Raw genomic sequence first — 25970 nt, forward strand, 5'->3', positions numbered from 1 at the left:
TAAGAATCTAGCTTGTTCTCCAAGTTTGTAGGTTTATAGTCCCCCCTAGTCAATGAATAAAGCAAGCAATCAAAATCTAAACCCTATTTTCTCCTGCGCCCAGGGGGCCTCAATTCCCTGCCACGGGGCGGCAAGGTTACAAGTCTCGTCCTCCCGTAGAGTACCCCTACTTCCTGCGATCTTGCTCTAGTTCCCAAATTCCCCAAGCACGTGACAGGACCACTATTTTGGCTCTCTATATAGATGATATCTTCATTACTATGTTAATATTAATAGTAATGTTAATATTTTACTATGTCATATTCTACAAAAGGAAAGCTACATAGCAGAAGAACTAAGGTCCTATCAAGGTACAGACACCCAAAATCGATCGTAACACATGACCTGGAGCATGTATCTTGCTTTGCTGCCTACACGAGTACACAGTGCAGGCAATGAAACTGGTCACTCGAACTCCCCCATGTCCTTCTGACCGGCAAGGATCCTTGAAATTTGGAGGCCCCGACTGAAGGCTTGGTTGAAGAGCAACCTTGTTTGGAACTCTGAGACGAAGGGAAACCATGACAAGAAGCCGATGGGAAGGAAGAGGACGAGGCCCATGATGTTGTCGTATGCCCTCCCGAGCTCCATGATAGACTCCCATAGCGTAGTCTTCTTAATCACCGGATAGCATGCTTGCCCGATCTGCAAAGGAATTGTATATATATCACTGCATACAGAATGGATGATAGACCTGTAAACCATAAGTATGCTAGACTAGATCTTGGTCATTAATGTTCATATCATGAAAATACCAGATTGCTTCTGATTCAGTAGCTTTCACTAAACTGCTTGAGAATTAACAGACGCAATGTTGTTTTTGGTTCCATGCATGGTTTGCTCGTGAGCAGGGAATGAATGCTAAGGTTTTGTTTTTGAGAGTAGTCACTTTTATTATGATACATAAAGCTCAAACAAGTAGGTAAAAGAAGTTTTACTCACCAGAAGGATACACCAACCAGTAGGTAGGAACCCGAGAATACTGGCAAAGACATCAGAAATTGTGAGTTCACATACAACAAATAGGACCGCCATCACAGAAACAAATCCAAGGAAGAGAAGGCCCTTCAGGATGCGAAAAGTAAGCTGCAGGTCCGTCCCAAATTTTTGCCGTCCTATTGAAACCATCTGAAGAGAAGGAACATCAATATGAAGGTAAGATCTTTAAGCATCAGAGGTAACCGGTCAAAATGAAAGGCCAAAGTCTCACCTTCAGAACTACTAGAACTGTCAGCATAACCAACCATGACAATCCGTATACCTATAAGGCAAGGAAATGGGATTTATATTAGGACACATGCAATGAACTAAAAAAGAACCAAATAAAGCAGATCATATGTAGGGAAAGTACCAGAATGCTTGTGTTGTGGCGTGCTATGTTCAGCTGGTACACAATACCATACTGGTAGATCAAGAAACGAAGCGAGAGGATGATTTCCAAGAGAAGAGCACGAATACTAGTCTTCCTGAGATGCTCCTGTTCAGTTGTCCACCAAGCCTCCCAGCTCTGTTCCCCTAACATGCCGATACCCCCTCGGTTCCCCATCCATTTCCTCCAATCTGTCCAGTCATCAACGGTCTTCTGCCACTCAAAACATGATGGATTGAAGATAAACGGTGCAAAGAGCCATGATGCAACCAGGAACCATATGGAGAATGTTACAAATAGGTACAACTTCGAGCCGCGGTAGGACTTTCCGTAAACAAGATACACAACCAGAAGTATCAACAGTTCAAGTCCTTTAACAAAGTGGCTACGGGAGTACACGCGATAATTGTCAGCAAACTTTGCATGGCACACAACAAAGCCACGGCCTGTAGGCCTGTATTTAGCGCCACCATGGAGTATTGTTCGCCCATAGTGATGTGTTTTGGTGCCAAGCTGGAATGTGAAGAACACAGAGGCCAACTGAAGCTGCATGATGACAAACTCTCCTAACGCTGTGCGGAATCCCTTCTCTAAGCCGACTTCCATGACCATAGGCAGAACAAGCAGCAAACCAAGCTGGAAAACAGACTGTGAAGCTAGCGCATTTTCAAGGGGCCTGATGTCCGCTTGAATACGTGGATCCAGCAAAATAGACTTTTCCAGGCCACTCATAACGAGATATAACCTCCCATACAAAAATACATAGACAGTAAGTACAGTAACCTGAAAGAAGCAACTAAGGATGTCAGAATCCCAAAATACGCAGAATGGATAAATTACTGTTGACAACATGCTTAAATTATCAGTTATGAATACTGAGCATTTGCACCCCAAACTATATATATCTATGGATAATAACTCAAATCCAGAATAATACCATTTTAAAAAAGTCACTTATGACTCCAAATATTTCTGATTATCCTTTGAAGGATGGTATTGCTGATTACCAATTTGAACATATGACAAAATAAATGGATTAAACTTGAATCAGCTCCATCTGATTCTGCCTTTTCGTTTTATGTTTTCTAATTTGAAAACAACTCTATGCTAATTCAGTTTTATGTTAATGCTCAGTATCAGTATGGTTCCCTCCTACCATTAAACCTATCAGAATGAAACAGCATAGGCACAATTAAAATAAAAGGTTCCACAGAGATATCTTTAGTTACCCTCTCCGATCCATATTACTTGTCTAAAATTTACCCAAATATGAATGTATCTATGTTTAAAAAGCGTCTAGATACATGTAATATTTCAACAAGTAATTCCGGCCAGAGGGAGTAATATATTCTTACCATGCTACTGAAATAAAAGCCAACTGTAGTGAAGTAGAAAGATAGCATTCTATAGAAGTCAAATCTGCGTCCAAGACGATAGATGTCACGACTTAATGTTTGTTCACCATTGCCATTGGCGACCTTAGCTTCAAAGCTTGAAATTTGGTTCATTCCAACATCACGCCCTTTACCGACTTGCATGTATTCATGATGTGTGATATTTCCTTCTCTCATTGTTGAGTTAAAACCTAAGAATGTTAAGTTCAGTAAATGCATTTGAGAAAAGGGATGACTGCAAGATGTTCGTATGAGATGAGGCTTACCTGAAAATATATCTTCACTTAAATTTATAGTTTTGGAAGCTTTACTTATGCCACCCCTAGTAATGTGGAAGAGTCTATCAAAGATATCAGGATGACCATAATGAAACCGAACCCTGTGTTAACATTACAATAATGAGTCAGACACAGAGAGCCTCATGATCAAAATAACATGTGCATCTTGCAATCATAAACATACAAATATGAGATAATATTAAAAAACTTTATTTAACAATACGAAAAAAATAATGATCAGGTTTCACCTTGTAATAATTCTGTTAATTAACTTGTACACAGCATGATAGTCCAGTAAGGTCTCACATTTTAAGCCCTCGTACCTCCACCCTAACATTCATAACAGTCTAGTTGACAATAACAACCAACTTTGCAATCAGTTACCCATCTTCCTAGCAAATTGTTAAGATGGGTGGAACATCTTGGCAAAGAGGGATTAAGATTTAAGAGTATCTCTGGCCACATACCAGTGTCATATTACCAAAGCATGGGTTTATTATAAATTTTCAGCAAAGTTGAAATTAGTAGTTAGGGAGAAAGTTCATTTGAGCTAGGAGAAAGTTCATTTTACCAAAGCATGGTTAGATCTTCTTCTTTCGTCAAACCATAACTAGCAACACTTAAATTTAATTAGACTTCAGATATAACTTTATAAAAATCTCTGAAGTTCTTGCCTTTTTGTGGTAGCACTATATCCTTCTTACTAGACTACAACAACTTTTGACAGATTAATACAGAACATGAACATAATTTGATCTACTTGATAGATGTTAAAGCATGTAAAGGAAGTGGTTTAGCATGAACTACTCCTAAAAATAATGATCTGAAAGAGTTCCAAATACTTCTCCATGGTCATGGACTCATGGTTTGGTGACAATTAGAAGTACTTTGGCCAAAATGAAAGTAATAAGTGGACCTTGCAACCAACTCAAATAAATTCCCATTCTAAGGAAATGTATTGGATAAAGAACTTCTAAATATAAGAAAGGTTACATACTTGAGAGGATTTGCCAGAACCCGTTGTCCAATGGTAACAAAGCTGTTCTCTTGATTGGACATAAACCAAGCAAGTGATGAAACACTAGAATAGAAAATAAAAATGGTTAATTACAGAAACAATTTGCATAAATGGCATGGACGGGAAGAAATTGTACGGAACTTTCATAAGCTTGATATACCTTCCAGTAAAAATGTGCTCTCGAAGACCTAATATAGTGGGTTTGCTCTTTCCATAATCATCACTCGCGAACTCCTCCAGTACATTTCTCATTTTAAAGGCCTCTTCGAGGTAATTATCCTACAAAGTAAAGGAACAATAGTTACCATTATACTCATTGTACTGTTAGTGTACACATGTATTATGAATACATTAGGACCTTTAGGTTAGTCCCAAGTGGTTCCATATAACTTTTGTTGGGCTGCGTGTGTCCCCATGTACCACATGGCTCAGTGCTGGAGCAAACATCACCCCCTGGTATGTGAGTTCCCATACAAATTACCAGGACTTCCACCAGATAGGCAAAGAGTGTTCACCATAGATTTCTACTGACTCCAATCTCTAAGTAACTATATTGGATGGAGACAATGGAAATGGAAGAGTTTAAGAAGCAGTTACAGGAACTTCTGGTGAATTCGTCCGAGTTGATCTCCACGCCCGCATTTTATGAAAAACAGAAAAAGAAGGATGGGCGCGTTCACATTTCAACTCGTAAGCTGTTTCAGGTAACCGTGAAGAATAGGTATCCACTTCCTCGTATTTAGTCATGTTCTTTTGGTGGAAGGAATATTACATTAAGCTTCTTGTACAGACACATCCCCACAAAAAGGAGTGGCGGCAAAGAAGAATTGCCATCTTTTGGAGGTAGCTCGATCTGGTTTCATGGTGAAGCAAGAAACAATCAATTGTGGCACAATTGACTGCTGAGGTGGAGTATAGGGCAATATCAGTTAGTGTGAGTGAGATGCTATGGGTAAAAAATCTTCCATCTGAACCAAAGATGCTAAGGAAAGGGCCATTAATGCTTTAGTGTGACAGCAAATCAGCAATCAGTATTGCAAACAACCTAGTTTAGCATGAAGGGACAAAACATGTGGAGATAGGTTGCTTCTTTATCAAAGTGCGACTTGAGAAGGGAATCTTGAAGTTCAGTCATGTAACCTGTGGGGAACAAATAGCTGATTGTGTAACTAAAAAAACGGTCGGCAATCTAAGATGTGGGGAACATCCAGAAAGATGGTTTCTCACAAAGAAAAAAGACTTTAAGAGATGGCTTCTCGCAAGGACACATCGGAATTGGACCAAGTCGCAGCCGACATCAAAAGCTACATTGTTGGCCTGGTTGGGCGTTCTTCAACAACTTAAACTGAGGATAAGCTGGTTGATGCCTGGAACTTGATGCATATATCGTGGAACTGAGAACATACCTGATTCATATCAATGGCCTGGAGGGCTTCTCCCCTGGTGAAAATTATGGCATGATTTTGATTTTCAGGTTTTCCCTCTCCAATTTCTGTGGGTTTGCCAGGAAGCTTGATGCGGTAAATTTCCTAAATCAAGACAGCACAAAAGTATAAAAATGCCACTATTATTTAATATGCAAATGAAAAAGATGGTGGTTGTTGCTTACATAGTAGTGGGTACATACAAACTGACGAAAAACTACTAACCCTTCACAAACTTCAAAATACTCAAATAGATGTGTAATTTTTGTTTAATACAATAACATAATATATGAAGATTTTTTACCTTATCTAGAAAAGTAAATCCTTATGATGCAAACGAAGTTGATTGGAAATATTTTTCTCAAACAAGTTAACTGAAAATATGCATCTTCGTGTTCAGTAAGTACCTCATCATACTTTTCACCTACTCCTTTGACAAGAACAGAATAATAAGTCTTCTCTGTCGTTCCATTTCTAGTCGGAGCTTCTACCTCATCAATATATGCAATTCGTAACGATGGATACCTATGCATTTTAAATATGAGATGGATTGGAGTAACCTTAATATTTAAGATATCTCTTAAAAAAATTGAAAGAACTAGGTTTTGTACGTTATCATGAGATTAAGGATGTTCAGATAGCAAACTTTCTCTTTTGCATCCTTGGATATTTTGTGCATGCCATAGACTTGACAAGAGACAACATATGTGAATTTGATATCAGCAATGGCCAGTGCCGCCGTATCTACAATGGACCCACCCTCTTGATAGGATGCGGTTGTTTTTTGACGCTCCAGTTTAGCTACAAAATAACAAATGGCGTTAAAATATACGAAAACTTGCAAAGATTGGAATATAATCATGGAGAAAAGAATTAATCTAACCAATATCAGTTCTATCATGAATAGACTGAATCTCAAGTGCCCTCCTATAATACATCATTCCTCTCACTAGAAATTTGAAAACAGAGAGTTAGACAACAAGTTAGATGTAATATAGTTAACGTAAGATTGCATCAGTGGCTTTACCTGTCCTGGTGAGCGTTTGTCCCCTATATGATGCCCAGGGTGCGATGCGATCCATCTCTGATTTAAGGGAATCTTCATCCTTCGGTTTGAACTGTATCCGTTCAAGAAAATTTTTCCATTCGTCTAATAGAATGTGACAGTTCATGATGAACATATACTGACAACAGAAGAAAGTTAACTTTGATAACTGTGAGATAAATGAATGTACATGTACCTGGATAAATTTTCCGTAAATAGAACAGTATGGATATCCCGTCCTCATTTTTTTCATAAAGATCATCTTTTGAAAAGAGCACCTCCTCTTTGAAGTATGGAGTTAAAACACTGATGTGAAAACAGAAATTCGGTTGATCAAATATTTTCTTCAGCAGCAAATAATTGCAGAGAGACAATCTGAGTATCAGACAGAAAAATAAAACTAACAGAAAAATAGAATCACTCAATACAGTTAAAAATTGGATTAACTAGGAGCCAAGATACAAATATGATTGGTGAAAGAAAAATGCAGTGGTTGGTGAGTTGGGTATCTTGCCTGAAGGACATCATGCTGCGGACCGGTGGAGCCCTTGGCATTTTCATAAACAGTGAATTCGCAAAAAAAGTAATCCTGCGCCGAGCTTCCAAGTTTATTGGTACATAAATTGCAGATTCTTTCGTTGTCAACAACAATTGAAGCCTAACACACTATTAGCACATAATTCCAATAGATTATGAGGATACTAGTGCTTGTAAACAGAAAACAAATGTTACTATGGAAATAAGTTGCTCAAAAAGATACATGACCTTCTCCCTCCAAGCTTGACTCTTTATTGAGTCCAGATTTAGATTTGCAAATAGTTGATTGCCTTTATTTTCATCCTTCAAAATACTGGGATTTACAAGAAAGCCGGTTGTCAAAAATTATTCCTGAGCTTGCACATTTCAGCAATTGACGTAGATCTTACCCTTGTCCATTCTTCATAATATCCTGTGTGATGATTTCCATTGTATCCTGTAATAGATTGGCAATCTGTGTCTTCTCTGGGGTGTCATGCTCCCCTGACTCAGCTTTCTGTAAATCAATTAATTAATTTTTGAGTGCTGCAATATAAATGTGGTACAGGAAATATATTTGGCTAAGAAATCACAAGAACATTAGTTACCGGTGACAATAGTAGCTTTAGCAACTTCTCAAACTTAGCACTTAGATGAGGAAGTTCATCCAGTCGGAAATCTTTCACAAGTGACTGATTATGTATGCTTGCAGTAATGCTATCACTGATTCGATCAATAACTCTGTACACATGAAGCCATGCAATGGTAATTGGATTAGTTAGCCACGTGACCATGTGTTAAATTAGTTTTCACAAAGGAAACAAATAATGGCTTACTTCCTATCGCTTGCTTCTGTTATAAGGCTGTATAGAATAATTAACAATGTCTCATAGCACTCTACTACAGCATAATAGGTATATGGATCTTGGTTTATCCTCTTTCGCAATTCTTCATCCTTTTTCTTGACACCCTTTGCCATGTCAATTGCAATTGGAATCTACAAAATTATAGCCATGAGGAACCACAGTACAACATCAGGGAGAAAATCAGGTGGTTAAATAAATACTAGATGATTAATAGAGGGTACCTTACTAGCGAGAAGGAAAGGAGGCCACTGAAAAACGCTAGTGTCACCCACAGATGATGGGACAATCAATAAGTCTTTCTCCCTGGAACCAAATGCAAAACAATTTTAGAAGCATATTAACATAAAGAAAAGAAACAGTAACACCAACTGCAAACCTATTGCTTATTAAGTCTTCTTCTCGTAAAGAGTTAATAAATGCATTCCATATTTCAGAGAACTTATCAATATGCGGATTTTTTTCCTCCTGGTGAAAAGAATTTACACAAGTATTAGAAGACACAATAAATCAGCTATAATGTCAACCGAATAGTGTCAGAAAAAAGATTGCTAACTAAATTTAGCAAAACTGGACCTCCTGTTCACGTCTCTTTGATTTAATACCATCTCCAGGCACAAGCTTTTTACCAAAAGCTCTTGGGATTGCCTCAAATCTTGATCTTAACATCCCAAGGGTTCGGATCTGCAGGAAGGTAAACATTCTGCAAGCCTTACTAATAGCATCTAAAGTGTCAACACTCCAAGGGTACAATAGGCATGGTACCAACCTCACCCAAGCGGCTGAAGGCCCCGTTTACTCCACCACATATTGTGGAAAAAATAGCATACCATATTTGTGTGTCCATGAAGTATACCTATTTGGAAAATTGAAATAAACAGATTGATATTGAGAAGATTAGCATACAGTAAAAACACCGACACACGATGCATGAAGTGATACGTACCATGACAATCGGTGCCCATACAGTAAAAACAACACCTAAATTATGCTGCACTGTGAAAAATTAGCTATCAGTGTTAGAAACCCTATGCGAAGGAAATTACATGTGAGACTGTGATACTGCAATACGACAACATAATCTTACAGTATGGAAAGAACTCATGCCACACGTACTTCCCCCGTCCCAAAAACATAATTATCCTGGTAGGTACAACTAGAGGAGAAATCTGCCAGCAGTGATCACAGCACAAAATAATGTCAGTACACATTGAACATTTGAAGCCGCACAAGAGAATAAAATATGGTTACATGTGACACAAATAACAGAGGGGTAACAGAAAGCAAGTGCTAGTTAAGCTGCTAAGCCTAACCCCAGCCAAGTTAGTTTAACCCAGGAATTATGATTGGCAGCACACCAGGTAGTCTACTGTTTGAGTTCATTAATTGGGGTGGCAGGTTAGCGATAGATAAATAGACGTGGTAAAGGATCTGGAGACCAGGATAGCGCGCACGCCGTCAACAAAAGGCTTTGGGGAACTTTTGACCAGTTCATTACTCAACTGATAATGCGTAGTACATGGTAAAATTTCACAGGGAAGGCTCAACTTGACCACAAATAACAGAATCCCCACTTCCTTATTAAACAATAATGTTAGTGAGTAGTCAGACCAAAATGCAAATATACTGAATATGCCGTATAAAAAGGCCTGGTTGGCCTGGGAGGACACATACTCTTAGCAGGGCCCATAAGGGGTTCCACCGACCTAGGAGGATATGCCCCGGGTTCTCCAAGAAAACCATACGGATTACTAGGAAAGAAGCCAACGCGATTCTTACCCGTACACGACCTGGAAACGGAGATTAGGACACAACCGCCATACTATGCATATATAAAGGTGGCCAATGGTCCATAAGAATGGGAGAAGCAATTGGAGAACCACAAAAGCTTATTGTAGCCACGAACCCTAACATGTTGAGTCCTCTAACTCGCTGAGTACCCCCACTGTAACACAATTGTGCTATGTGACTCTCGATTAATACAAGCAAAGCAGGAGTAGGGTTGTTATCCTATCCTTGGGGGCCCAGACCTGAGTAAATCTGAGTGTTGGATCTGTCTGTACGCCAATCATATCCCTACATCCAAAGAAATTACGTACAAAGACCATGCTGTTGCGAGCCAGCAATATTTTACCCCTCGACAGCTGGCGCCGACCGTGAGAACCAAATGGTATCGTATGGAATCTACGCCGACGACTTCGACTCCAACGATTCTGATAAGGTATTCAGTCTATGACAATGAAGCATCCTACTATACGCCCTACGTCTTGCACGCCGAGTTGATAGGGTACTCAGGGCGGCAACAGGTCCGTACTACGTCCCGGAATTGAATCCGGGCGATCTGAGGGCAAGGCTGGCCAGCAACAGTCTCAACGACACTATGCCTGAACATGGCGATGCCGCCTCCTTCAGTTACTTACATGGTGTCAGCTCGCCTCTCATGGCAAGTGGTGACTGGAGTCTCCAAGAGATCTACCTGGGCCAGGCGTCCAAAGTCCACTTCTCTGGTTCGTGCTCATCCGGTCCCACTGGTTCCCACTTTTGTATGATGGCGGCTCAAGATCTTCCTTTATCAACACCGACCGTCACGAAGGCAACAACGGAGACAGGAAATCCAAGCATAACCAGGGGGCCGCCTAGGCTTCCCACGAGTCAAGAGAAGAGTTCACCCAACTCCGTTCGACCATTGTCCAGGAAGGAGGAAGGAACCTGTTGAGGGTCTTCGGCACAACCTTCACCCAAAAGATAACCCGATCAAGCCAAGGAGATCATCCGAACTCAAGGCACAGCGGGCGCGCGCACGACGGATAATGAGGGAACTCGTGTCGAGCCAGCTGGAGCTGACATCGTGGGAACCCGACCAGATCGAGGTACGTGCGCTAGCGATCCAGCGCTAAATGGCAAAGCTAAGCCCTTTTAACTCCGGGAACTCCAACCTCCTCATCTACCTAAGTATAAAAGCTAAGCCCTTTTAAATATAAACTTTTTTGCCATCCATCTTGTCCAGAAACATGTACCTAGGCATGAGCTAGATGCATCAGTGAATCACATCAACCTGAACACCAAGAGATACCCTTGGTCACTCAAGTCCCCATTCACATTATCTGTGCATCAATATATCTCAGCTAGTATACATGTTAGTTATGCCACCAATATTTTTTGCGAACAAAAGCTTTCTGTAGAATTTCATTCACAGGTAGAGCTTGAACATGTCAGCTCGACTGAAAGACCTTGTCCCCAGAACATGAGACACACCACAGACCTGATTAACGCATGCACACCCACCGCACCCAGAAGGCTCCATGATTGAGCTTTTGCCCTTATTGTTTGAAACCAAGATGATTTATTATGATTGGCATTCTTTGGATATTTTTTTGTTTTTCTTGTTTATTTCATTTCATTACAAATGTATGATAGACACATTTGTTTTGTTTCTGAGGCATGAAGTAGGCTGGTAAGGGCGAAAGTCAACTCTGGAGTCAGAATGCCGCACATGGCATCTAGGGAGACTATATCTGGGTCATGCATCAACCTAAACCACCTGGAGACCAACATAGAACAGAGAGTTTGAGTAAAATTTGTTGAATCAATCAATCTACAAGGTCCAGTGTAGAACTTATTACCGCACCTCAAATTTGATTACCAAACAAGAGGAATTTGTTTCTATTTACGGATTGAAAATTATTCAAATTGTATTTTGATTTTCTATTTTCAAATGTGAAATTTTGAGGATATGGCATTCCATTTGGTGGCATATAAAGATTTGCAACCCTCAAAATTCCTTTCTCAAATTTGTATCAACAAGATCTCACAATGCATGCAGTTGTCTCTAATATCAAGTTGATTTTCGGACCAGAAAATTTACCCAGAAATTTAAGCTATTTATGAAGATGAAAAATGCATCCCTACCATAATAAACACTAATTAGGTATAATGTAGAAATAAAGTAACAAAATAACTGCTCAGCTACTCTAGGAAAGCAACATGACAAATAAACTACTGTCAATTTAAGTAATTACTGCACTATCTAGTGCAAAACAAAATAAAGAAACTGTTGGTTTAACCACTTACTTATGCAAACAGTTCTAAACTAGAATATTATACTGCTTAAATTACACTAACCTCGACATAAAAACTGAAGGCGAGCTTGCATATAAGCAATAGAATCCAGAATGTTGTGTATCTATTCATGAAGAAAAACATTAGTGTTAGCAAACATGGTAAAAAAGAGAAGTTAGGTTAGAGTTAGAGATAGAGATAGACTTACTTAAGAAGTGAACATGTGTCCTCATACATGCCTCGGGCAACATATAACTTTGGCTGATTAGCAAAGCACAGGTGAGAACCAACAACTACAATCAATTATACTGAGAAGTCATGTAGAGAGATGTAGTCAAATATACCTGAGTCCACCACAAGAGAAATCTAACAAAACGTGAATTTGAACGTTCCAATGCTCTTCGTATTGGTAGAAATATGAAAAACAAGGCACTGAAAATGTTCGGTAACATGTAAATCGCAACTGCAAAATTATAAATCGATTGACTCTGTAAGTTCCCAATCCAATTGCTGAAGAACTTGACAAGGCCTGTGGGATTTTGAATAGAACTTGAGTATGTTGATGGAAGAATTATCAACCAGCCAATAGCTACAACAAATTTCAGAATATGCCGTATCATCTGCGAGCACACCAGGCTCCTCCAAGCCTTCCAGTTAAGAACTATCTCAAGTGTGGCTGAAAAAGTTTAAGAGACCAATTTTAGAAACTACGTAGCAGTTGAATCTAGAGCAAGATCCAAAGTAGTTATAAATTCTGTTCATATGTTTAAAATAAAGTAAGCAAGGCCTGCTTAAAATGTTGGAATAAATAATTAAGTAAGGTTACAATATTCAGAAATACATCTGTACCTTGAAGGAAGTTTAAAAATGCAGCTGTTATGAATATTGTCATAACATTTCTGAAAACAGCTGGATCGAAGATAGCAGAAAGTGACCCGGAAGGGCTCCATGCAATAATTACCATCGCCTAAAAGTAAAAGAAAAACATATTACTCCCTCCGTCCAGAAATAAGTGACTTGGATCTGTATAGATTCTTCTACAAATCCAAGTCACTTATTTCCGGACGGAGGGAGTATGAAAAATTAAAGAAAAACATGATATTCTTTAACTCATGATGGAGGCCATACCTGGAAAGCTAATATGAAAAAAGACCACATTCGATCAAAACTTCTGAAAAGGTGCAAAAACGTACGAACTTCAACAAAATTTGTTTTTGGCATCCTCCTTCTGCTAAGTGAATGATCATGTCGCTGCATAGTGCATACATCTAAAGTTAGGTATGTTATCTTATCAAACATAATTAGTTTTGCTCAAATATTTTCCTGAAACACGCATATGAACCATTGGATGCAAATGCACACATGTGCCCCTTGGAGTCTAGATTACATGTATGCACCTTAAAAATGGGGAAACATATCATGTGGGGCCAGCAATAACGTCAACACCCTAAGTACTAGGAGTCTAGGAGGGTGAGGCTGCAGCACCTCAGTCCCAGATGGGTGTGGATCAGCACCAGGCTTTACTGGCTTAGAGATGAGCCATTTATCCTAAGTTGGTTATTTGCTCTCCTCTCAATTTAAGTTGTTTCGATTGATTTGGTTAGACTTAATGTGTTATTAGGGCTGGCTCCTATATAAAGGCCAAGGCGATGGGTAAGTGCAAAGGTGCACACATTCTGGTTCCAGCAAGAAATAAGTAGAAATACAGATCCGTCTGGTCATCCCCACAAGGCTGCCCCTTCAACCGTGCCTTGTGGCATGAGGTGCTCTTGTGGATCCGATCAACCATGCAGCCGACCAATGCAGAAGAGCACTTTGTGGAGCAAGCCATCCGCCCCCAAGCCTCACAAAAGGAACCTCCTCGCTGATCATGCTTACAATGTGGTGGATTTGGAAGCACCACAACACAACTGTACTATTCGACAATGCGCAGCCTAGCATCTCTGTCCTGCTTGACACTATCAGGGCCGGGCCTGGCAGTTGTTGAGAGCAGGGGTGCACTGCCTCCGGTGGTGCCTAGCACTTAGAATGTCACATTGTACCTTTTGGAGTGTGGTCCCTTCCGTGGCATTGTACATAACCTTCTTTCTATCAATGCATGAGACACAAAGCTTTTACGTTTTCTCGCAAAAATTAACTCCACAGACCATATTGTACCTATGTGTCACCCCTGCTGCACTGCGTAATCCAAGGTACTGGTAGTGCAGCCATGCTCTCCCTTTCCACAATTAACTTATATCATCCATAATCTGTGACGGAACAGAACATGATTTCCCGTTTGTTCATTTTTTCTTTAGAGAGTTATCAGTTCTTTCCCACAAATGTACCAGATATGCAAATCCTCAGTAGAAATACCGCATGTTACAGTTGCCTTATATACCTGTAATGAGTTACAAGCTTACAATCGTAGCACAGTGACAGGCAGCATGAAGCAACAACAATAGGAGCACACATGTAGCACAATTAGTTTTCTGATGAATCTTAACATTCTTACTAAATTAGTTCAAGAAAAAACTTTTAGCACATTTCTAGAGAAGCTTACAAGTAACACGGAAGGATATTGTCCACTTTTAACAATATGAAGCAGAATGAACAAATCTTCAATGTAGAACTAAATCTGACCATGCAGTTAACTATTAACAGGAAATAATATTGAAATATATATATTCAAAACCAAAGGTAAATACTTGTGAATTGAGAATGTTGACCAAATAATAAAGTGGATATTAGAAGTACATCGTATATGTGCTTTACTAGAAAATTTTGCCTATCAACATTTCTCCAGCCCCAGATCCGACATGCAAAAATTCCATCAAATATACCACTAAAAAACGTTCCTAGTCATTGCCGATTCCATTAATTTTAGTTAAGTGGATAACTAAAACTTCCCGTGTCAACTCCTTTAATCTGTTCGCACCATACTAGAACAAGTGAAACAACTATAGTAGACCGGGATCAGTTCAACAAATTAATAATGTATGCTATGTTGGACTGGTGCAACATGATGTCTGGAAAATTTAATAGAAACCTCTCACCCATATGCCAGATTGCACATAATATTCGTTGCACAAATAATATGTACAGGATTAGTGAGTAACCTCAATTTCATATAATATATACAGGATTAGTGGGTAACCTCAATTTCATTTTTCGTTTTTGTAGGATCTGCAAAAAAGTCAGCTGTTGGATCCATTGGCCACCCAAGCTGTTTGAAGCATTTCTTCGACCTGAAAGTGTGTAGGTTTATGAAGAAAAGGTAATCAGTAAGAATTAATTTCTTAGCTCTTGCTAAAACATGACAATAAACTATTGAGTAACTTACCAAAAGTATTCATTCAGGTCATCATAGTTTCTCCACTTTGAGTGGCTAACAGTACCAACCTTATTCATTGCAGCTTCCTTTCACAACAAATCAATATTACAAGAATAAGCATAGTTAAGACCATTCAGCAAAGGAACATTATGTAAGACATCTGAGTGCATACCTTCTGAATAATACTGTATATAGGTTGGATAACCAGCTGCAGAAATGCATCATCACTCCCCTCTCGCCGGAAGGGTGGGTCAAAGGAACCTTCACTTTTATCTGATATTATGTCATACAAATCCCTTGCCATCTAGATCAGGAATTTAGGATGAAAAAAGAATGATCCACAAGTTAGAGTCTGTTTAGAGCCCATGACGTTAGCATTGGGATATGAAATATTCCTGCATGCTGCATTCCGTTTTCATCCCTACCTAAAAATATTCAGATCTCCTGAAATTTACAAAAACAAGCATAGCAAAACGGTGCATGGTGGTGCTAAATGTATTGCCTAAATAATAGACCAGTGACAAGTGTCTTCCTCAGAAACCATCATGATGTTCATTTCCTGATACTCATGTTTTTTCCCGCATGTCTTATCTTTTTCATGGATGTGACAGCTGATAGGAATCCATTATGCATAAATCAGAAGGTTAATTTCTTGGGATTCTACAGTGGCATGACATCCTAACCTTCAGAACTGAATCAGAAGACATTTCTTCTACAAATGATTAGATAATCACTGCTATACAGATTACAGACTAGTGTAATATGCACTATATGGAAGTATGAATAGCTCTATGAAGTTAACATATACACCACTTAAAAGCTGATATAGCTCCATACAAAGAAAGATTTGACATTTACTGCCTAGTAGCACTACGGCCACTGTGCATGTTCAAAAAGGAATTGAACGTACTAGAATTCTAATAAATGACAAACAAAGTACAAAGTAAGTGAAAAAAAAATCTTATGCAATGAATATATACCAGTAGATATCTCGATTGGAAGAACAGACACTTACATGGTGGAATATATAACAAAGGCACTCAGGCATAAAGCGAACATTAGAAGCTTCGCCCCAAATCAGCAAATACAACCCTATGTAAAGAAGCTCTGGTTGTTGTGTGGAGGCATTGTTTGGAATTCTGCATAAAAAATCTTCATGGTTAACAAGGATAATTTTAAGAGCCAGATGTGCCATAAAATTTTATATTACTTACTTGATGTTTGACTCCAAATGCAAATAACGGCACCATGAAATGTAGTTTTGAAAAATCTTCTTCATCAAGTGTTCCACTGTGTCGTTATCTATCTGCAAGTCATATTATAAGCTCATGAATCAGTTAATATGGATGCATTTTCCGGAACCAAAAACCATTTGCAAAATGGATCCATGAAGTCGGTATGCCTTAGTGAAATAAAATGAATTCAAAGAAAGTATTTACCATGTGTCTTTCACCACCTTTTCTCATATCGATGTTGGCAAGCAGCAAAATCAAATGCTCCTTTTGATTCTCCACATTACCTTTCTACAACAGTAAAGAAAAGCATAATATGAAATCCTGAACAAACTACTGAAAACATTGGTACTAAATCACCCAACACGAAACCGCCAAATTACTTTTTGACGATAGAGTAATGTATACTACCGCTCCGCTAGCATTAAACTGCATAGCATGATTTCAGAACATCTGAAGATTAATTTTATGCACTACAGATGTCATTACTTTGGGTAAAAAAAATGACCCGTCTGATATAATTTTCCATTAGCATAACATAAGTTTAAACATCTAAGTTCCATGCCAGACCAGTTATTGAAACTACTCCCTCCGATCCATAATAAGTGTATTGGATTTAGTACAAAGTTAGTACAACTTTGTACTAAATCCAAGACTCTTATTGTGGATCGGAGGGAGTACTAAATTTTGAAGATGATCTCCAGAATTCATTTAGAAAAACAAAACTAAAGAATGAATGTCATCACAATACAAGAAAATAGAAATTAAGAACTGTCCAGATCATGTAGTCATGCAAGATCTGGATCAGAGAAGGTGATAGACTGATAGTCTAGAATATAATTTAAGTATTATTTAGTTTCCACCTGAAATCCAAATGTTTGCCAGAGCCAATCAAGTAAGTCATGGACGTTAGGTTCATCTATCTCTTCAGGCACAGCAGGCAGATCTGGCCTTGGCATTGGAAGATTCTCCATCCTGCGAAGAAGATGTACTGCTGCTCTTATCTGTGATTTTCACAACGCAAGAAAACTGTTTATACTACATGTGGTATTAGAAACAAGTAGTCCAAATGATGCTTACAGTATATGAACTGACCTCAGGAATGTTCATTACTGGTTGTGTGGGACCAGAAATATTAAGGGGCAAAATGTTGTAATGTGAATAGGAAGCTTTCTCCTTCTCAACCCCTTTAGCGTACTGATCAAACTGCAACCAATTGTTCAAAGTTATTTATTTTTAGTGGCAAAAAAGTCAAGAAGATGAAATTGTATGGTGCAATTATTTGCAGGTGCAGATATAGAACCTTCGACTTTTCAGGTTTCACAGTTTTTAGCACGTCATATAGGACGGATGCAATCTGATAGTATCTGGACATCTCTTCCCTACGTCATACAAAAAAAAAGTGAACATAGTTTAAGGTTGAGAACCTTATTGACAAAAGGAATGTTAATAAAATGCAACACTCCAGCTTACGGTTTTCTCATGTGAAGACCCTCCTCAAGATTTTTTTTACAATACTGCTCATAGAACCTCTGAATCTCTGTTGCATCAGTTGACGCAAGCCTACGTGTTGTCTCTTGTTCATCCTGTGAAATAACAAACGTCAAACATGTATTACTACTTGCAAAACAGAGCTAGGGAGATACAGACAATCCACCTTCTAATTGAGTTTACATCATTATTTATACTTATAAGCACCTTGTTTCAGATTTTTATTCAAAAAGCGGAAGTATACGACTTCTCATTAAACAAAATCCTTGCAGGAAACTTATATATAGCAGTGGTTTCTGCCTGAATCATTATGCTAAGTACTGGAAACATTATGTGCGTTAGTGCCAAGACAAGCTATCACCGGTAACTAGATGCATACCCCACAGACCATGGGACACACGGTTTACCACTAAACATGCAAGCATATGAAGGTGCAACACATCAGCTCTCAATCGAAGTATTGAACCCGTGTAGGCAGGTTGCACCACGGCAAGCCTTACCAATGAGCCATGGTTCAATTCGCATACAAAGGTCTATTGTGTGCTGTGATCCATTGAATTATTGAGTTGACCAGTGCATAATCAATAGTTCAACTAAGTCCCAAAGCCTTGCTGCCACGACAAGGATTAGGCCCTGCATCAGGTAGACGAGGCCAAGTACCCCACCACGATCATCAGGCACTTACCCAGGCCAACCCATAACATTAAGTCCAGTCTCTTTTTTGAATGGATGTAATTTTTGTAGGGTGGTTGGTACTTAGTTCACCATTGAACTAAATAAGGCCACCCAACAAAAACTACACCCATGGTGAACTAAATACCTGCCACCCCACACAAATTAGACACATTCCAACCAGGGCCTAAGAATAATAGCTTTTGGCAAAATCCTCTGGTTCTTTTTTTAGAAAATGGAAGCTTTATTACCCCCGGCCTCTGCATCCAGGATTCCTAAAGCCTACTTGTGGTGTCAATAACTTACGGTGCATATAGGAAAAAATCATCTGTAGAGTGCTTAAATCAGGGTTTGAATACTTCATCTCTGCATTAGGGTCAATAACTTGAGTGAAGGTTTAAATACAATCAGGGTTTGAATACTTCATCTCTGCATTAGGGTCAATAACTTGAGCGAAGGTTTAAATTCAACAACATAACCAAGAACATTTAGAATCTTATTTCTTCAATAATATTACTCGTCCGACAAAATTTATCATGACACGTAGATAATTCTCAATGTTTGCAGTTGATAAGTAGAGAATTTAGTTATGGTGTTGAGCATCCCAGCTCGAGCAGCATGTCCTTACCTTTTCCAGCCTATGCAACAGGTATGTTTTGAACTGCCGAACTCCACGCCAACTCGAGTTTGGATCCATGGTGTGTGCCTTCTCAAATGCAGTAAACCGGCCTTGTTGAGCAAGCACCAAAAGGCACACCCAAGTCATAACTCAAGAAGTCAGGTGGAAAACAGAGGGACATGAACAAATTTACTAGCGTGAGAGTGATTGTCTTTCTGAACCACATAATATATGTATATCCATGATGCGGCCACAACCCACAGACTAAAACGAAATTAGGGGTGTGGACCGTGGTATAGCATGATAAAAAATTGTCAATAAAGCAGATAGTAGTAACATTTATGATTATCATTTTTACAACTTTATTTCTATTAATATCTCTCATCTTAGCCAAATACGAGTATGTGTTCTAGTGGTAGTTGTTTAGGCAAAAAAAAAAAAAAAAGGGCAACGGTCATCTTGGTTCGACTAATAACTCGAGCATAAATGTATTATTTGCTTTAGCGGTTCATGTCTGCACTGCCGTGCAGAGGTAGGCTCCGCAGCTTGAGCATCAATCAGTACGGGCAGTCGTAAGTAAGTGCTGGTGACTCTGTGTGTGTGTGGAAGTACTCACAGAGGTATGCGACGCGCGGGTTCTCCTCCTCAATCTCATTGGCCGCGCGGAGGATTGGGACGATGGGCGCGAGCGAGGACGGCACGAGCTCGGTCTCCACGATGATTGGATCCCCGCCTTCCTCACCGGACAAACCGTCCGTCCGCATGGTGATCGCCCGCGACATGCCCCGCGGCCCCAGTGTCGTCGACCGCTGCCGCTGCGGCCCAGACGGCCCGCCGCCGCTCGACATGGACATGCCGCCGGCCACCTCCCCGGCACCGCCGCGGGCGGAAGGCGATGGTGTTGGTGGTGAAGTGGTGATCGAGCAGATGGATGGCGGCGGTGGCGAGGAATGGAAGGGAAGGGAGCGGAGGGGGGGCAAGGCATCGTCTTAAGAGGAAGTGCGACGCTGAGGGAGTGTGGAGTTCGCTTTTTCGCTTTGTGGCTTTGGCTTTCGGGGGGATTAGCCTAGCCTCCCCCTGCAGCAGCTTCCTTTTTCTTTTCGGTGGAGGGTTGGGGGAATTGTGATGGCCGACGAGGGAAGCAAGGAATTGGAGGAAGTGCAAAGGTGCGTGGGAGGAAGACGACGGAGGCTGACTGGTGGGCCGGGTCCCTTGCTTTTGGTGGCTTTAGCTGGGCCGTTGTGCTTTTCTTTCTTAAACAAACAATATATATTCTGTCCTTCCCCCTCCCGGTTTCATGCTTTTTGGTACAGGTCGCCGTCGACGCCGTACTCAGTGGGGGTGCTAAGGAAAGCATAAAAGCGATGATTTACATGCTTGCTTAGTGAGGTTATGCTAACTGACTAGGGAGACGGAGTATTTGTCTTCCCTTTTCCACCCAAAAGGAGTGAGGATGTTTGAGAACAGGCTACGTCCAACTTACTTCCACACAAAGAAAACTTGACGAGATCAAGCGGGGTTCTCTACGTATGATCTTAGACATCGTGTTGCAAGGGTCTTAGGATATGCTTCCTTAACTGGCTGGCTCGGCTGGCTCGCAGGATAGTTATTTCTCCCCATTTTCTTCTTCTAGCCCAAACCGACCAGCTGATTATGCAAGACATATATAAATTTTACTTTCAAGTTTCATACATCAACTATTAGTACTTACTAGATATAAAGAACAACTGGTAGACTAAAATCGAACAGAACGATGTTTCTGAAATCAATCAGAGATTAATTGGCAAGCACACAAGCATCCGAACTTAATTTGTCGATATGCTCCGACGGATGGGCTCAGCCCGGGCGCACAAGTGATGCGTCGACGGGGTGGCTCTCTTATTACTGTCTTCCGTGAAGAAGACCCATTCAGTTCAGCAAGTTGCCTGAACGGTGAGCACGCCGGACTGGCACCCGGCGCCGGAGAAGGCGTCAGTGTGCTGCACCGTGCAAGACTCCTTCCCGACGCAGGCCTCGGCGAACGCCTCGTATGCCGCCTTGGACTCGCAGCCGCCCTGGTACGCGCCGCACTGCCCTCGGGTCACGCCGTAGCTGGCCAAGTCCACGCTTGAGATGGTTCTCCCCTTGTGCTGGCCGCAAGACAGCGTGACGTTGTCCCCTTTCTCGGCGGCCTCCACGCAGACTGGGCCGACAGCGACCGTGTGGAAGCCCACCCGCGACGGGTCGCCGCCGGCCTCCTCGAAGAGCACCACGGTGTTGGGCTCCCCAGCCCTAAGGAAGACCCGCGGCACGTGGTAGAACCGCTGGGCCGGCTCGTTGCAGCCCGTCAGGCACTTTAGGCCGTCGCCCTCCGCCTTGAACGCGCCGCGGTAGTCGCAGTGGTGGCACCCGCCCATCTCGGCCGCCACGTACGAAGGCCAGTACCGGCCCAGGTTGTTGCCGTTCACCCACGCCACGCCCTTGTTCAGGCCCATCAGGTCCGCCACCACCGCCTCTTCCCCGGCTGGAGCTTGGAACGTGGCCTTTTTTTTATTGTTGTTGACAAAGACAAAAACGTATAAGTTCTTTTTTTTTGGAAGAAAACGTATAATTTCTATGTGAATTAAGGGAGAGAAAAATTACGGATAAGTTCCATGTGAATTGATTTAAATCGACTGTCACTTAATTTGCAGGTACCTTGTACCAAGTGAAGGCCCTGTTGATGGGGATAGTGCCGTTGTCACCATGCCATTTGTAGCCTGGTTTGTCCAGATGGATCTGCCTGTGCTCACCGGCCAAACCAGCCTATAAAGAACAAGATTGTGACAGTAATGTAAAAAAATCAAAGTGACAAATATAATTGAGTCTCTCTTTATGTATAATAATAACAAAAACTTGCATGGCAGAGATATTTTATAGTACCTTGTATGACCAGGAGCTGTTGGAGAGGTCAATGGTGGAGCCGTTGTTGTCGACCAGCTTCACTGGTCCCCCAACAATGCCGGCCGGCATAAGCTCAAACAATGCTCCGTAGTTCTATTTCAGAAGAAACAGACAAATTTCAGTGATAGCGTATGCATTGAAAAAGAGAGAAATTAAGCAATTGGTCATTGCTCTGAATTGGATTAAAGCTAAGATTCTTCGCAAAAAAAAGGGTTAAAGCTAAGATCATAACCTTAAGGCCCATGGTGGCGCTTAGGAGAGAAAGGTAGTTCTTGCCATCATGTAGCTTCACTGGAGACTCGAGTTGGAAGATAAAAGCACCGTTGGGAGAATGCTGTCGTCCTGTCAATCATATTATATTACATAAAATAGATGTGGAAATAAAGCCAAAAAAGAAAGAAAGGAAAGTCTAAGTTCGGAAAAGTGGAAAAGGATGCATACCAGCAAGCTTCCCATTGACAAAAGCATATATCTGATGGCCAGTAGTGTTCACGGAGAGCTTGTACTTGGCCTCCCCCTTGTGCTCAAAACTGCATTTCACAAGAATGTTACATCGGCAGCAAACAATTTAATATTTAGACAATGATCAGTAATCAATTGAGTAGGTTTGTAACAGCAATGAATTGATTTATCAATCACCTTGTCCTATACCACAAATAGTCACTTTGGTCGGTTGACGTAGTGATCTGCTCCAAGAGCTCGTTCTTTCTGAAGCTGCCTTTCTCATCAGTCATGAAAGGCTTGAGGTGCTCAGGCATCCATGACCATTTCAAGTTCTCAGGCTCTTGCTCTACTGTGTTAGGTTTCTTCACCATGACGGATGTCTGTGCCTTGATCTATTCGCAGCATCATTGATGGACCATTTATATATAGGGATACATTAACATTAATAGCAAGACAAAAACAATTTGGTATATACTAGTATCATGAATAGTGCTAGGGACCTACCTTAGCGGTGTTGTAGGCGACGGCTTTGCAGTCAGGCAGAACGCTGACAGACCAAGCAGGCACAACGTGAGTAGTTCCATCAATCGTTGCGTTGGCATCTCTATCGTCGAATTGGTTGCTAATGAAGCAAACGGAGGAACCATCTAAGGTGTACTTGGTGACCTGCATAAAATATGGCATTGACACGTCAATACTATATATGTTCTTAACCAACAGAAAATTAAGAAGATGACATGCTTGGTGCATCATACCGTGACGTTCCTGCCATAGTTTATGTCACTGAAATCTCCATGGACCAGGATCTTCTCCATGGATTTGAGCACGGCGTGGAGGTCCTTCAAGTGGCCGTATTTGGGCTCCCTGATGTTACCTGACACAACAATAAACTAAAAAATCAGATTGGCAAAATCATATACTGTAGACAGTTGCCAGTATCAGTTTAACATGCCGCGATCTCTCTAACTCTACCAAATGGGATCAAATTAACTCACCGTACTCATCCAAAGGTGCGTCGTAATCGTAGCTGGTGGTGATGTACGGGCCTCCCGCAGTGCGGCCGAAGTTGGTTCCACCGTGATACTGGCCGGGTGAAATGTAGAATCAGCTGGGTCCTTGAATGGTCAGTGGTCAAGAAGAAGGCCGGGTACGTACCATGTAGTAGTTTTGGAGCGATCCGCGCTTCTGGAAGAACATGGCGACCGCGAAAGCAATGTCCTGGGCTGACCGGTGGAAATCCGGCTTGTCCCAGGCTTTGAACCTAGTAAAGTTCATATATACAGGTTGAAATCGTCAGATCGACATTGCAACTTCCTTGAAAAGTTGGGCGGAAATAATGAGTGGGTGGGTGAGTTAAATTACCAGCCGGTCCAGTTTTCGGTCCAAATCTTAGGAATATCAGTCCGTTTGGGGAACCAGTCGTGGCAATAGAATCCGTTGCAGGTGTTGATCTGCTTACAACCAAGAAAACGTTGGCATGTTACATTTTTCTTTTGTCTAATTAAGAAGAAATATCGACATGTTAATTGGCTGATCACAAACAGAATCAGTTGTACATACAAAATTTTATGTTCGCGGTTGCCGTGTTATGCGCGCGTGGGAGTGAAACAACGCTACCACCACACTTGCTATTTGAATACGTATCTGATATTCTGATCTCGTAAAATTAAAGGAAGAAACACACGACGTACTACTACCACATTATTGAACGTGCCACTACATTTGGATGAAACAAAAGAAACCTAATTATGCGTGACTGTTTGGGGAAAAACAAACAAAAAGATAATTATGCGTGACAGCTGTTAGGAAAAAAACAAAAGGCTACTTATGCGTGAGACTGTTTATGGAATATAAAACAAAAAAAAAACTACTACTTATGAGTGTGACTGTTTGTGGAATAAAACAAACAAAAAAATAGCTACCTATGCGCGCATGTCTGTTTGGGAAAAAAAAACTGACCACATTCGGTGGGACATCGGCATCTTGTTGGCACATGATCCAGGGGACGCCAACGTTCTGCTTGTTGGCCATGGCCGCGCACCAGTGTATGTACTCCGAGGCCGATTGCGCATCTGTCAAGTTGGCCATAATGTTCCCGTACTCGTTCTCGATCTGCATGCGTATTTCATCATGAATATATATTAGGGTTACTTGAAGCAGGTTAATTAATTTGATCTATCAGATGCATAATGATACATTTGGTTTGATCTAAAAGGTGGAAGCCAATATGTGCATGCGTACCTGAGACAGGATGATCGGGCCGCCCTGACCAGCGAACATATTTGCATCCTTTAGCTTGTTGACGATGAGCGTGGTGAAGGTCTCCATCTCGTGCTGTTTAGTTGTGACAAATTGAAGGTTGCATGATGCGCTACTAATTAATCCGTGTTTAGAACGAGGTTTTCAAGAATTTGAAAAGAATCGATCTGATTTTTGTACCTCGAAAGGCTGGTTGTGCATTCTGAACTGCATGCCTGGAATGTCACGCAGCCAGGCGGGAAGTCCTCTGCAACACAATTAAACAGAAACCAGCGATATAGTTTCACGGCTAAATCGATATGAGATTGCATCTATTGATGGAGAGGCCGAGGGATCCCTTTCCCTTTTTGAGAAAAAAGATCCATATGAGATAGCCAACGTACGTACCCATAGTTCCATTCGCCACAGATGTACGGGCCAATGCGAAGGATTGCGTACATGCCGGCGTTCTGGATCTCTTTGAAGAACCTGACGATGTCGTAGTTCCCCGCGAAGTTGTACTGCAGAACGATCAAAGCAACGTACGTATCGCATCGTTAAAAAAGCATGCAATTCGAACATAGATCGTGTCGTAGTACATAATTACCGCGCGCACTAAGTAAGAGATGGTGTGCAGATGAATTAACCTGGCGCGGCCGCGGCTCGTGGCCATTCCAGAAGACATAGGTCTCGATGGCGTCGAGGCCACCTTCCTTGGCCTTCTTGATCAGATCCGGCCACATCTACACGTAGTACGAACGCAGACGGGAAATCGATCAAATAATTCATATATATATTAGCCACAATTAAAGCACGAAGTAAGTAGTATACGTACCTCAGGTGTGCTTCTGGGGTAGTGGATCGATCCCGAGAGCACGATGCGGCGCTGGCCGTCGATGACGAGCGCGCGGTCATTGTAGGCGACGGTTGTGCAGTTGGCTGCACCCACGGCCGCCGTGATGAGCAGGAGCACGAGTGCTAGCGACGCACGCGCCATCGTCGTCGTGGCCATGGTCACGCTAGTTTTAGTTAAC

At 41.2% G+C, this 25970-nt stretch overlaps 2 protein-coding genes across 3 annotated transcripts; both read right to left on the bottom strand.

The window, feature by feature from the left end:
- Window positions 1-225: 225 nt before the first annotated feature.
- On the bottom strand, window positions 226-20370 carry LOC100839197 (putative callose synthase 6). 2 transcript variants are annotated; one of them, XM_010233586.3, is made up of 42 exons: window positions 19949-20370; window positions 19342-19442; window positions 18024-18136; window positions 17854-17932; window positions 17646-17756; window positions 17414-17554; window positions 16758-16841; window positions 16533-16624; window positions 16334-16457; window positions 15491-15622; window positions 15328-15404; window positions 15142-15232; window positions 13134-13256; window positions 12855-12972; window positions 12350-12681; window positions 12214-12266; window positions 12069-12129; window positions 9034-9115; window positions 8893-8942; window positions 8716-8802; window positions 8523-8630; window positions 8326-8414; window positions 8171-8252; window positions 7920-8080; window positions 7692-7824; window positions 7494-7600; window positions 7333-7417; window positions 7082-7233; window positions 6764-6873; window positions 6550-6672; window positions 6406-6471; window positions 6134-6323; window positions 5930-6047; window positions 5505-5627; window positions 4259-4377; window positions 4078-4161; window positions 3069-3181; window positions 2764-2993; window positions 1391-2191; window positions 1250-1300; window positions 982-1167; window positions 226-684 (listed from the first exon to the last, which is right to left on the bottom strand). In XM_010233586.3, the coding sequence occupies exons 1-42, from the start codon at window positions 20184-20186 to the stop codon at window positions 445-447; spliced, it is 5760 nt and encodes a 1919-aa protein (XP_010231888.1). In that variant the 5' UTR covers window positions 20187-20370; the 3' UTR covers window positions 226-444. The 2 variants fall into 2 exon arrangements, with proteins under 2 accessions (XP_010231888.1, XP_014754638.1); XM_014899152.2 differs by lacking the exons at window positions 17854-17932; window positions 18024-18136; window positions 19342-19442; window positions 19949-20370 and having other exon boundaries at window positions 17414-17525; window positions 17646-17752.
- Window positions 20371-20983: 613 nt separating this feature from the next.
- On the bottom strand, window positions 20984-25970 carry LOC100839503 (beta-galactosidase 13). Its single transcript, XM_003566697.3, has 17 exons — window positions 25772-25970; window positions 25584-25679; window positions 25345-25457; window positions 25138-25204; window positions 24940-25032; window positions 24658-24810; window positions 24061-24149; window positions 23854-23959; window positions 23694-23781; window positions 23454-23572; window positions 23203-23364; window positions 22894-23090; window positions 22696-22784; window positions 22487-22596; window positions 22234-22347; window positions 22009-22116; window positions 20984-21854 (listed from the first exon to the last, which is right to left on the bottom strand). Exons 1-17 carry the CDS (start codon window positions 25946-25948, stop codon window positions 21246-21248), a joined length of 2490 nt encoding a protein of 829 aa, XP_003566745.1. The 5' UTR covers window positions 25949-25970; the 3' UTR covers window positions 20984-21245.

This window comes from Brachypodium distachyon, chromosome 2 (genome assembly GCF_000005505.3).
Source record: "Brachypodium distachyon strain Bd21 chromosome 2, Brachypodium_distachyon_v3.0, whole genome shotgun sequence".
Taxonomy (NCBI): Eukaryota; Viridiplantae; Streptophyta; class Magnoliopsida; order Poales; family Poaceae; genus Brachypodium; species Brachypodium distachyon.

Excerpts from the sequence above, each read along its gene's own strand:
- LOC100839197 (XM_010233586.3), bottom strand. The coding sequence starts at position 20,186 with ATGTCCATGTCGAGCGGCGGCGGGCCGTCTGGGCCGCAGCGGCAGCGG. Across the intron at positions 16,458-16,532 it reads CATTTGGAGTCAAACATCAA|AATTCCAAACAATGCCTCCA; the intron begins GTAAGTAATATA and ends TTTTTTATGCAG. Across the intron at positions 12,973-13,133 it reads TTTTCATATTAGCTTTCCAG|GCGATGGTAATTATTGCATG; the intron begins GTATGGCCTCCA and ends TTTTACTTTTAG.
- LOC100839503 (XM_003566697.3), bottom strand. The coding sequence starts at position 25,948 with ATGGCCACGACGACGATGGCGCGTGCGTCGCTAGCACTCGTGCTCCTG. Across the intron at positions 23,573-23,693 it reads CGCACCTTTGGATGAGTACG|GTAACATCAGGGAGCCCAAA; the intron begins GTGAGTTAATTT and ends TTGTTGTGTCAG. Across the intron at positions 22,117-22,233 it reads ACAGCTCCTGGTCATACAAG|GCTGGTTTGGCCGGTGAGCA; the intron begins GTACTATAAAAT and ends TGTTCTTTATAG.